This window comes from Lampris incognitus, chromosome 1 (assembly GCF_029633865.1).
Source record: "Lampris incognitus isolate fLamInc1 chromosome 1, fLamInc1.hap2, whole genome shotgun sequence".
NCBI lineage: Eukaryota > Metazoa > Chordata > Actinopteri > Lampriformes > Lampridae > Lampris > Lampris incognitus.
In genome coordinates, this window is record NC_079211.1 from 134,072,475 (window position 1) to 134,085,356 (window position 12,882).

Below are 12,882 nucleotides of genomic sequence, written 5' to 3' on the forward strand. Positions count from 1 at the left end.
CCAAATGCACCATGAATAAAAATCACTGACAGACACACACACACACACACACACACACACATTACATCAATAACAGGTCATAGTGCTCTGCCAGTAGCCCCTGGGCCTGGACACAGGGCACAGGGCAGGGTAGAGTGCACATGTGCTTTACCACCTCTCTCACTCCGCTCATGCATGCTCATCAGGAAAAAACATGTACTGAGCTGACAGCACAAGGTCAAAAAGAGAAAAAAGACAGAGGTGGAGTGGCAATGAAACGGAGAGAGGCAGTGAGCGAGAGAGTGGCCAAAGGTCAATAAAAAAGTACACATGCCAAGCGAAGAAGATGCACTCAGAAGTGAGAAAATATCCTCTGCCTGTACACGTGAATTAGCACATGTCCATTGGCATGAGTGTACAAGGGTACAGTAAATTTATATGTAAATGTGCTTACTCAGTAGGCCCTCTCAGTCTGAATCTTAAACGCCTGAATTGTCTTAAGCCCAACAGCAGCTCTGTAGCCACAACATGCAGAGAATGTTGGCCATTTAACCAATTTTGAGTATTTGGTATATCCTAGTTAATGTTGTTGTTTTCCGTTTAAAAACAGTATAGAATCCTGGCCACTATATTGACCAGGTAAATATACTCATACCTGGAATTAATCTTGGTGAGTTGGTTCACATAACATTGCTTGTGTGCTTGCTGGTAGTCCATTGAGTCCGATGATGACATCCTTTCTCATTAACGGTGTGTTCTTTGATAACTGTAGAGTCCAATTCCTGATCCACAAGTTTTATTGCACGTTGGGTATATGAAGTCTGAGTTAGTGAGGGCAGGCATGGTTGTGTGTCTCCTTAGTCTTTTCTGTTGTTTTTTCACATTCCTCTCTATTTCCAACTGTTCTATACCTCTGTGGCAGATCTCCCGCCAGTTGGAACGGTTAATGGCAGCTTGCTCCAGTCTCAAGGGGTCGATACAACACTTCTTCAGCGATGTTTTTAGCTGGTCTTGTATCGCTTCTTCTGACCACCTGCAGACCAGCTGCACATATGAAGCTGTCCATACAGGATTTGACGTGGCAAGCGTTCTTGAGGCATCCTGATGACATGCCCAAGCCAGCACAGTTGCTCTTGCAGTTTGTCTTCGCAAGAATTTCGGCATGAGGAACACGGTCATGCCACGTGATCCCCATGATTCACTGCAGACACCTTATGTGGAACCACTCCTATAGGCTCTATGGGCTCTGTAGCCTATAGAGTTGACTGCAGCTTGATGTAGCAGTGAGGTTAGGAAGGTCCATTTCTGATCCATGGAATTGTCAGAACTCAGAATGGCCTCAAACTCTAGTGCCACCATGCCTACAGAGCGACGGAACTCATTCCGTGCTGGGGCTGACTTCAATTTAGCACAGCTCAATTGCTTTTTATGGGTTTCTTGAGACGCTGTGGGGGGTGCACTTGAGTTTGGTCAAGATCAGGCAGTGATCCATCAAGCATTCTGCACCTCTCATGGCCCAGGTCAGCAAGACATCACTAGTTTCAATACATCTTGTTATGATATAATCAATCAGGTGCCAGCGTTTAGATCGTGGGTGCATCCAGGATGTTTTGTATTTGGTTTTCTGCTGATACAGTGTGTTCGTAATGGTGAGGTAATGCTCTGCACAGTGTTAGCGGCCTCACGCCATTTGCATTAACCTGACCAACCCCATGCCTACCCAATACTCCACTCCATATACCATTGTTCTTTCCTACCCGAGCATTAAAGTCTCCCAGAAGAAGGACCTTGTCCTTTATTGGGATACGATGAAGGGCCTCATCTAGTTGCTGGTAGAAGCTGTCCTTCACACCATTGTCAGACGGTAGTGTTAGCGCATATGCACTTAACAAAGTGGCATTAACCACCGATAAACCATAGCTCACCACTCACGATTCATCCATTCCATCCATTATCCAAACCGCTTATCCTTAATCAGGGTTGCGGTGATGCTGGAGCCTATCCCAACAGTTATTGGGTGGCAGGCGGGGAGACATCCTGGACAGGCCGCCCACAGGGCTGACACATACACGCACATTCACACCTAGGGACATTTTAGTATGGCTGATTCACCTGACCTACATGTCTTTGCACTGTGGGAGGAAACCGGAGCATCCGGAAGAAACCCACACAGACATGGGGAGAACATGCAAACTCCACACAGAGGACGACCCCCAAGGTTGGACTACCCCGGGGCTTGAACCCAGGACCTTCTTGCTGTGAGGCCACCGTGCTAACCACTGCGCCATCATGCCACCCCTCAATTCAATTCATAATTAACCCAATGCATTTTACGATACTGAACTGGGGATTGTGCCTCCACATAGACAAGTCCAGGTGTGGGATTTGCCAAACCGCCATTTGAAAGTAACACACTGAAGTCTGGCGTATGTGATTTAGTATGAATTGGTGGCACTGTGCCACCAACTTAAACTTATGTGAAAACTTACTATTTCAATTTGAATTATGGGGAATATAGCTGCAGTAGGTTGCTACCACCTTGGAAAAGCCTTAAAAAAAAACCTTCGCCGACAGTGGGAAGACAGATGAAGCCATTTTCACATGATTCAACGAGTCTACTAAAGAGAGGAGGACGCCTTTAAAAAGCACCGTGCCAGACGTCCTTATTTCCATGTGCTTTTTAATTTTGTAAAAGATTTAAAATCAAGCCCAACACGGTCGACCTACCAGTCACACTGAAGGGAAAAGTGGTGTTTCCTGCAGTGTCGGCAGCGGATAGTTTACCACAACAGCAATAAACAGAATGAATATGGAGAAGCCTTGGTTGAAAGGTGTTAATAGTTGTGAGCTAATTCCCGCATAAAGAGTCATAATGGGAACACATTGGCTGTGACTCCATACTATGCTTATTTAGAGTTTTACCTCGTCCTGTTGTATGCTTTTCTGTGTCTGCCAAAATTGGAACTTAGCTTAACAAAGCAATTACTCTTATCTTGTTTGTGATAAAACGTTTTTCAAGTAGGTGATATATTTATGGCAACACTCAACTGCAAACGGCTATTAACTTCTGAAGTTAACATCCTGTTTGCATGATCCAAACTTTTAAATGAGCCTTGGCTAAAGAATTTTTAGCGGCTCTTAAATAGCTCGTTCTTCATAACCTCCCCTCTTTCTAAATTGGTCTGAGTAGATGAGCTTCCGTCACACGTTTGCTGTCGAGACAGACCAAAAAAAAAGAAAGAAAGCACAGATGGAATTTCTCTTCCATTAATTCGATGACAGTCTTCCCAATTTCATCTGGCCAGGCCTCGCCTTCCGTCGCTTCTTCTGGTCCGAGCAGGTGTTTGGCCCGCAGTCAGAAACCAAATCAGATCCATTTCATCTGTAATCAGCTGGAGCCCCTGGCACTGATGAAGGAGATCAGAGCGCCGATCAAAGAATTATAAGCCAACCACGCCTGACCAGCAGACCATGACATAGACAAGGGAGGAGAGAGGGGGGGGGGTGAAGGATAGCAGCACAGTAGTGATGAAAGGGGAAGGGGGAGGAAGAGAAGACAGGGGGATTTGAAGGCCTACAAGGTCTCCCAGAAGAGACAGATAGGCAGATGAAAGAGCGGTGGGGCCTGAGAGGCTGAGAGCTCGGAGTTGAATGGCAGGGTGTCAGTGTGCCGGCTCACTATGACGCTCCTGTTTTTCGGTGGTCTCCTTTAACTCCAAATAGGTTGGTATGGAGCCGATTATACCACTGAGTTTGGTTTCAATTTGAGTTCGTTAAGGGAGGGAAGGGAATGCTAATCAGCATGTGAAAGCAAAGTCAATGGCATTGACTTTGGAGGAGACAAAGTACCAGACATCCCAACTGTGGTTACCAGATCATTAGTTGCATGCAAATATGGTATATGTGCTCACATGCATGCAAAGTTACGGAAGACACACATGTTGACGACAGCGGTTTTATGGGCCGAGTTTAACAACCTCTGGACGGTGCTGACAGGATGCAGGCCATATTTGGACCCGCGATAGACGTGTAGCAGCATACTGGATGTTTTCAGATGGATGCTACAGCAAGCGCAACCATACGCACTTTCCCTCATTCAGGCCCCGCGAGAGCGCTCTGTCTCTAGTTCACATTCTCGTAAAAATACACACTCGCGCAAAGGAAGACACAAATGTGCACGCACAATCCTCACATGCCCAGCTTGCAGCTGATCAAACCACTCTTTGATTGTCATTCTTTCATCTGTGCACGCTCTCCCATACGCACTGCACGATCTGCTTGGATATCATCCACACAATACACGCCAATACACATGCACACACACACACACATGCACATGTGCACTCAACAACACATTCTTTAGTGCATGATGTTCAGAGTAAAGATATACTCATATCTATTTCTGCCAACCATATGCACAGCTACACAGCTGCTCACAGATGTGCTATTTAATGCTATCAGTTAGACACATTAGATTGACCCACACTCAATATCCTTTTAGATTCCCATCACAAATGCATGCACGCGCACACACACACACACACACACACACACACACACACACACACACACACACACACACACACACACACACAAAGGCGACCACCTGTCTCTTTGTACTGGATGATTTGACAGAGGTGATGTATTCATGGGCTTGTAGAAGGGACCATTGGTTTTGATCAGGACTGTGCGATTGCACCATTGATCCCCTTAACATGGGATGTACCTCTGAATTTTGGTCAGGGCACCCGGTCAACCCTTCTGAATCATGGGTAGTGGTAACTTTCGAACAGTTTGCTCTAAGCATGGGCCTGTGGTGCCAACTTGGGACACTTTTACTTGCAGTCGAAGATTTCATTGCTGCTCATCTCATAGCCAATCACTATCAGCCTTACTGCATTCTACTTTATAGTGATCAGAAATGCAATAGCCTAGCTTAATTGTATTGCTTTTGGCTACATGCCAGACAAACAACCCACTCAAACCTCACTCCAAACAACAAGCTCTGCTGTGGTTTGCATTCTGGCTCACACTGAAATTAATCACCATACCAGGAGTAGAGGCTGATGAAAATGAAGACATATTCTAAAATGGCAAACTATAATGGAGCAAAATGCAACCAAGGCAATATTAAGTCCCGTAAAAACCCTGCTAAAGATAACCACGCTCGCTCCTTGAGTGCCTTTTAAGCGTCGTAAATTGTAGGCTTTGCATAGCCTGGCCCCTTTCAGCATTTTGTTTCTCTACATTTGCACTCTGGGATGACTACGACGTCGTGCCGCACGACACGGGAAAATGTTATCACCTGACTCATGAAATTTTACACGTTGATGAATATCATGATTTCCACTTCCAAATACAAAACTACCATGTTAAAGAATCCAACTGAAACTCACGTTGAGCTGTTGGGCAATGTAAAGCATACTCATATCGAACCAAACCTAGTTTTCAGATTATGTATATATATATATATATATATATATATATTTAAATATATATTTTTTTAGATAGATAGATAGATACATAGATGTGTGTGTGTGTGGGCCCTGTGATGGACTGGTGGCCTGTCCAGGGTGTCTCCCCACCTGCTGCCCAATGACTGCAGAGATAGGCTCCAGAATCCCCGCGACCCTGTGAACAGGATAAGCGGTTCGGATAATGGATGGATGGATGGAGAGAGAGATGGATGGATGGATGGATGGGTGGATGGATAGATAGATAGATAGATAGATAGATAGATAGATAGATAGATAGATAGATAGATAGATAGATAGATAGATAGATAGATAATATTTCAGACCTCATTTTGTGGGGAAATTTTAGGTAACAGATTCCACTTAACATTAATTTAGGCAGCAAAATTATGTATCATGGTATGACAATATCTAAATATCATCCTGAGACATAAGAAATAATAGTTAATTTTCCTACTAAAAACGTTTGATGTGCATTGAATTCATTGGGAAACAACAGCTTCACGATGGTTTTATGTCGAAAATATTCCCTCGAAAGCTTTGGTAGTGTTTTACAATTCAACCAGGTGTTCTGGAATCGGTGCAGAAACGCATATCCAGTCGGTTGGCGCTAAGGTTCCTCTGTTTCTCTGGACTGACGGTGCTGTGTTCCCCACCCGAGGAAATTCTTTGATTACATAATTCAGCTGGCAGCGCGGTGTATTTCACTACTTGACATGGTCATATTTTGAATGTGATGCAGTTTACACCATGACATCCATTTATATTGACCCCCACCCCCATCACCCCCGGACAAAGCATCGCCTCCCTCATAACGAAGTGGGGGGACAATTTGACCCTTACATTCTCACTCCAGAACAAATCCGGGTGTGTGTGTGTGTGTGTGTGTGTGCGTGTGCGTGTGCGTGTGCGTGTGTGTCCATATAGTCATTAATATCCCTGAAGGCAGTACACTTTAAGGAGGTCATGAACCCTTTCTTCCTGTTGAGGCTGGATGGATACTTGCACGTACATACACATGCACACACGTCTCTCAATTGCGACTGTGTCCACGCTGTGCTCCATTCAGTCCCTACAAGACATAGTGAGGTTTTGTAGTTGAATGAACCCCTCAGCTTGTGCCTGTTGCCGCGTCAGTGTGATTTACGGCCGTTTCAGTGTCGCTCCTTCCTACGGGTGCTTATGAGGAGCCGACGGAAACCCACAATAGTATAAGGTCCTGGGTCCTGGGCTGCTCCGGTGGCATTTTGGACATTGCTTGGCATCCTCCGCATCATATTCTTCATATATTTTATAATTCCATTATAATTCTGTTATCCTCTTTCAGTGTTGTTTTCTGTAAATTGTGTAAACACAACATCCATTGCGCGTCTGTCCGTCTTGGGGGAGAGATCCCTCCTCTCTAGTTCTCCCTGAGGTTTCTCCCTATTTTTTCTCCCTGTTAGAGGGGATTTTTAGGGAGTTTTTCCTTATCCGATGCGAGGGTCTAAGGACAGGATGTTGTGTTGCTGTAAAGCCCCTTGAGACAAATTTGTGATTTGTGACATTGGGCTATATAAATAAAATTAACTTGACTTAAGGTAACCTAATAGTAGAAATGTGAAATGTTTTCGCTCTGAATCTGAACCCAGAGCCATGTGGCGTCCAGCCAAACTGGATCTAATAGGTTTGTAAATTTCTACATCTACTACCAAGACAGGTGGCCGATGGGGTTCTCGCACAGAGCGGCTCCCAGCGACTCACACTGCCGCCAGTGTGTTCGATAAATCTTCATTTCTTGTTGGATAAGTTTTGCCCACCTAAACTTCACAGCTTTCCGTGCCATACTTACAGTGAGCTTCTTCTGACGCTGACTAGAAAGAGGCCGTCAAGCCAAAGCCTCTGTGGTGGACCTCTGAACTCCTGGCTGAGCTCATCTCCCAGCGTCTCGACAAAAACAGGCCCCCCCCCCGCTTGCAGATTATACTGGAATTGAAAATGTGACAAAATGAACGGAGGGGGTCTCTGATATTAACCTCCTGATAAATCTCTCCGTCTATTAATCTTTAAAAAAAAAGGGAAGAAGAAGAGAAAAAAGGACTCCTTTCAGAACAATCGCTTATATATCTTTGTACTTGCGTCAAAAAAGGGGAAAAAATAGAAAGGACGTCTGAACCATACCGGCTAACTAACCGGTCGCCTTTTATGTGCACCAACATCATTACCGTCGTTTCAGCTCTCCTGTACATTACGTGGCCACCTTTGAGGCGCTCTCGTCCTGCCAGCCGCAGGGCGGCGAAGCATTTGATCCCGCTCGCTTCATTTAGATGAAACAGGCTTTGTTGGCTTTTTTTTTGTGTGCCGCGAGCGCAATAAAGGTGACAGATGACGTTTTTCTGTGCTGTTTTTCTTTTTCTTTTTCTTTCTTTTTTTTTTTTTGATGGGGTGCAGGAAGGAAGGAAGGAAGAGTGCTGCTGTGTTTGTTTTGGGGGTGAGAAGGGGAGGGTGGGGAGAAGTGATAAAGAGGGAGGAGGGATTTGTCCTTTTGTCCATCCAGCCTGTCCATCCTGGCGATTCATTATACTTCCTCCTGGTCCACTGAGAGGTGGTCCGCTGACTGTAGCCCCTGGGCTGCTGAACCTTACACCTGTAACCTCGGCAGAGGGTCGTGGGGTCAAAGGTTAAAAAATGCCTGGAAGGGCTATAGCAGTCCAACTACGGCTGACCTGGATGAGTGTGTGGGTGTGTGTGTGTGTGTGTGTGTGGGTATTCTTGTTCAGATATATTCGGTACGACCAATTTGAGTTTGTAGTATTATAAAATATATAAATATAGGAGCTCACAAGTATACTAAAAAAATGTGTGTGTGTGTGTGTGTGTGTGTGTGTGTGTGTGTGTGTGTGTGTGTGTGTGTGTGTGTGTGTGTGTGTGTGTGTGTGTTTTCCGTATGGGAGGAGGGCAGGAAATGGCAGACAAGAAAGAAGAGGCGGAGGAAAAGGAAGGCATTAAGGTGGAAGACAAAGCCTGAGTAAGGGTGTTGAAAAGCAAAGGAGGTTGATGTGACCCTGGTCTTTCCTCCACGTCTCTCTTTCCAAAATCATGCTGAACAGGAACGCACACACACACATAGCCGCACACATACCGCTGACGCACGCAACCCCCCCCCCACACACACACACACTCACAGAAATGAAGCACACCAGCTTCAGCAGAGTGATCAGAGCATGTGCCCTGTTCCTCTCTCTGTCTTTTAATGAGCTCCCCGTTGTGGAGCGCGGGGTGATATTATTAGGCCGCCGTGTCCCCCTTCATCGGCTGAATGGCGTCAGGCGGCGTCCAGCCGAAACGACGCCGGTCGTCCAGAGGCGATACCGTGCGGCCTGGGGACATGGGAGCCTCGTGTGGCTCAACGGTGAACGGGCTTTAGCGGGCGGTTGGGACTTAAGGGGTGGGTGGGGTAAGAGAAATAAATGAGAAAGAGGCAGGAAGTTAGAAAATGAGCTGAGAGATGAGAGTCTAAAAAAAGATGGCAGAGTTGGGTAATTAGAGAGAGAGAGAGAGACCGAGAGAAAGAGAAGAGTCGGAGAGGGAGAGAGAGCCAGAGAGAACGCTGGAGACATATAAAGTTGCAATGAGAGCTGTAGATTAAAGAAAGAGGCAGAATCATCTGAAAGCAGGCGGATGGTGGCAGGCGGAGGGAGCCTTGTATCGCTCTCTTCCTCCTCCTGTCCTCCATTCCCTCCTCTTCACAGTCCTTGCCCTTTCCCATCCAGTGTTTACATGCCGCCTCTCCACTTAATCCAGACTTGAGGATGCCCACTCCAGTTTGTTACCTCACTCAAGGGAGGGCGAGAGAAAGAAAGAGAGAAGGAGCACAGAAGAAAAAAAAAAGAACAAGGGATTAGCATTGGAGGACTGCAGCACTGTGGGCTCAAGTGAAGACTTGGTTGCTCGGCTCCTAAAATGTTCCTAGACATGCCCTCTTTCTCTCCCTCACTCCCTGTCCATCTATCTCGCTCTCACTCTCGCTCTCTCTCTCTCTTTCTCACTCCCTGTCTTTCTTTCTCTGTCTCTGTCTCTCTCACTCCCTGTCCTCTCTCTCTCTCTCTCTCTCTCTCTCTCTCTCTCTCTCTCTCTCTCTCTCTCTCTCTCTCTCTCTCTCTCTCTCTCTCTCTCAGTCCCTGTGTTTCTCTCTCTGTCTGTCTGTCTCTCTATCTCTCTCTCACTCCCTCTCTCTCACTCTTGTCTCTAGGTCCGTCTTTCTCTCTTTCTCTCTCTGTCTGTCTGTCTCTCTATCTCTCTCACTCCCTGTCTCTCTCTCGCTCTCTCTCTCCCAGCCCCCCCACCTATCACTCTTTTTTTCCCCCCCCTCCCTCTCTATCTACTCTGGGCTCACTCAAGCGTTGGCCAGCGGGCCTTTGCATCGATCCAATAAAGCTCCTAGTCAGGGCTGTGAGGCATGGTGCGTGGAGAGCTTTCACCCAGGCCCAGCGCTTAAGCTCCTTCATTTAACAGCACATTGCAATGATCTAGGAGGCTTTTTTCTTTTTTTTCTCTTTTCTCTTTTCTTTCTTTTTTTTCTTCTGATGGCCCACACAGCCTCGTCTTATTTTCTTCTCAAAAATGAAATCAATACAAGTGACACTGGCTGGATGTGCACATAACCAACATCATTGTATATGTAAACGTGTATACACACACACGCACACACACACACAAACACACACACACTTACATGCTCAACCCAATCGCAATTACCTACGCTGCCAGTCCTCCAAGTGAGCAGTGTTTTGTTTGCCGATGCAGGAGTCTGATATTCACATTTGGAAATCGAGCTAAGGGGGGAGGGGAGGGGAGAGAGATAAAAAACGTCAGGTGGATGGAGGGGTTTCATGTTCTTTTTTTCCCCCCTTGAAGTAAATACGGTTTGACATTTTATGCCCATTTAAAAGTCAATGGGCTCCCCGTTCCGATCAGCTCTCATCATCAAAGGTGCCATTTCATTTACTGATACACACCGGCACAGGTGCTGTGTGGATCGCTTACAGATGGACGGTCTGCAGCATGCGTGTGTGTGTGTGTGTGTGTGTGTGTGTGTGTGTGTGAGAGAGCGAGAGAGAGAGAAAGGCTACTCCTTTTACCGCGTTCATCAGCTTTGTTCTGTTGCGTGTTCCAGTAAGTCCTTCCCCGCTATTACTGGACGGGACTGCGGGCCCTGTCAGCCCGACAGCAGGCAATGGTTGACATGTTCATCAGGAATGAGCCTATTCATTAGCAGCACAGTTCTATTGGATTGTCCTTGCGCCGACATGTGTTCTCCACGCATGGTGTCCGATGCGTTGCCAGCATCAATTAACGATGACTTGGTCCCAACATAACGACTGTCATTGAACCGGCTTGACAAGCGTACCTTGATAAGCTGTTTTTTGAGTTTTGTTGGCAATAGACGGACTCGTGTGACCGAGAAAATGTCTGCTTCAAACTGATGCACTGTTTTGGATTTTCAGATATATATTTTTTTTTAATTTCTCCTTGGCAGGCCGCCAGGAATCGTGCCGACTCTCAACCACTCTGATTTCCTGAGAGATCGCCCACCCGCCGATCAACGCGTCATCTGCAGCCTCTCAGCGAATGGGGGTTGCCGTGGGAGCCATGGGCGGGCCAAAGTTCCTGCTCCTGGTGCTTCTGGTTGGCTGGGAGAAGTCGCTGTGTCTCAACTGGAACCCGATCCCACGCAAGACCGTTCGATACCACGGTGAGTGGGCGCTCTGAGTTGAATTAAAAGTTTTCACCTCCTCAAATGCGCTTGCACTTTTCTTCCTCGCAGAGCTCCTCCGTAGCCAGGCCCAGCTGTCAGTGCTAAACAATGCCAATTGTGGCAAGCTGAGAAAATAGCACGTTTATACCTCAAAGGGGAAGGAAGTGCTCCATTCTCTCATGGGGGATTAGGGAAATACTATGAGGAGAGCAACGAGGAAGAAAAGGCACATTTTCTCACCTCTCTGCAGCACCTATCTTTTCCTTTCTTCCCTGAGATATCTCTCTCCCCTTCTCTCTCTCTCTCTCTCTCTCGCCCCCCCCCCCATCCTCCTGTTTTTGAAGATTTTCACCCACCCACCCCCCATTCTTCTTTGTGCTTGTTCTCATCGTATGCACCCAAATGCTCTTATGGCATTTTCACAGAGCTCGGATTTCAGCCGCTCTTGAGCAGAGTGGAGGTTATTTAAAAGCCGCCGCCTTCGTCTCGCTATCAAGCATCTCTAGCTCTCTCTCTCTCTCTCTCTCTCTCTCTCCAAAACTGATTCTTTTCTCATCCCACCCACCCCCTTCCTAGTCATTGTCAGTGAAGAAGGGTCGGTGGTTGGGGGTGGGGGGGTGGGGGTCGGAGGCACAGTGGAAAAAACAATTGATGGACAGTCAATAGTTTCTGCATTGCCTGAGCGTAGCACCAATCTCAACTCAATCACACAGGCAGGCCAGTGCACACCCCCAGTAAATACTCTCTATGCAAAGCAAACAAGGATGTCTGCTCACCCCTGATCTGATAGAGAGAAGGGGAGGTGGAGGGGGGGTGCAGAAAAAGGATGGAAAGAGAAAAAAACAAACAGTGAGAAAGAGAGCGAAGGAGATAGGTAGAGCGAGAGAGAGAAGCGGAGAGAGGGAGACCGATGAAGAGGGAGGCAGGAAGGAGAGGCCAGGCGTTTGCTGCCCTTAAAAGGACAGAAACTACATCCAGAGGAGAGAAACGAACCACAGAGACAAACACACAGCGCAGAAAAGCACGCAAACACGCCAGCACACGGGCACACACATCGGGGAAGACATAAAACCTTGGTGTGCTCGTCAGGTTGTGTACCCCCGCATGTCTGCCTACACAAATGCACTCACACACACACAAACACTTCCAAACACAGACACACAACCCCGCACCATCCTTACTAATATCTACTCATGGTGTGTTTTTCTTTGTGCATCCAGTGTGTGTGTGTGTGTGTGTGTGTGTGTGTGTGTGTGTGTGTCTAGCCTGTGTGTGAATCTGTGTGTCTGTGGCTATGTTTATCTAATCTTTTTCTCTCTTTGTGCGTGTATGTGTGTCTGGTGTGTGTATACTGCTTAGGCTGGCAGTCTGAGGGATTTGCAGCTCCAGGCAGCATGGGGGATGACGGGGCTGCTGCTGGGGTGGGGAATGGAGATGGATGAAGAGATAATATTTACCCTCTGCTCAACCCACCCCCACCCCCCAACCCCCAATCCACCCCTCCCGTGCCCCGCCCATACAATTATGTGTGGCTTAAAAGTGATTGAGGTTGCGGAGGAGGAAGTATAAACACCCTTCCCAATCTCTCTCTCTGTCTCTGTCTCTGCCCACCTCATCCCACTTGTGTTCTACCCTCTCCAGGCACTTGTTGCATGGCGGAGGAAAATCTGCATTGACTTTTGACTTAATTGG

At 47.0% G+C, this 12,882-nt stretch overlaps 1 protein-coding gene across 1 annotated transcript in view; it reads left to right on the forward strand.

Annotated features, from left to right (window-relative positions):
• sema4c (sema domain, immunoglobulin domain (Ig), transmembrane domain (TM) and short cytoplasmic domain, (semaphorin) 4C) overlaps positions 1-12,882 on the forward strand; it is a 90,618-nt gene that overhangs the window by 43,444 nt on the left and 34,292 nt on the right. Inside the window, exon 2 of the mRNA XM_056286873.1 lies at positions 10,972-11,187. Within this exon, the coding sequence (XP_056142848.1) occupies positions 11,064-11,187 (124 nt within the window). The 5' untranslated portion in view covers positions 10,972-11,063. The remainder of the gene's footprint in view (positions 1-10,971; positions 11,188-12,882) is intronic.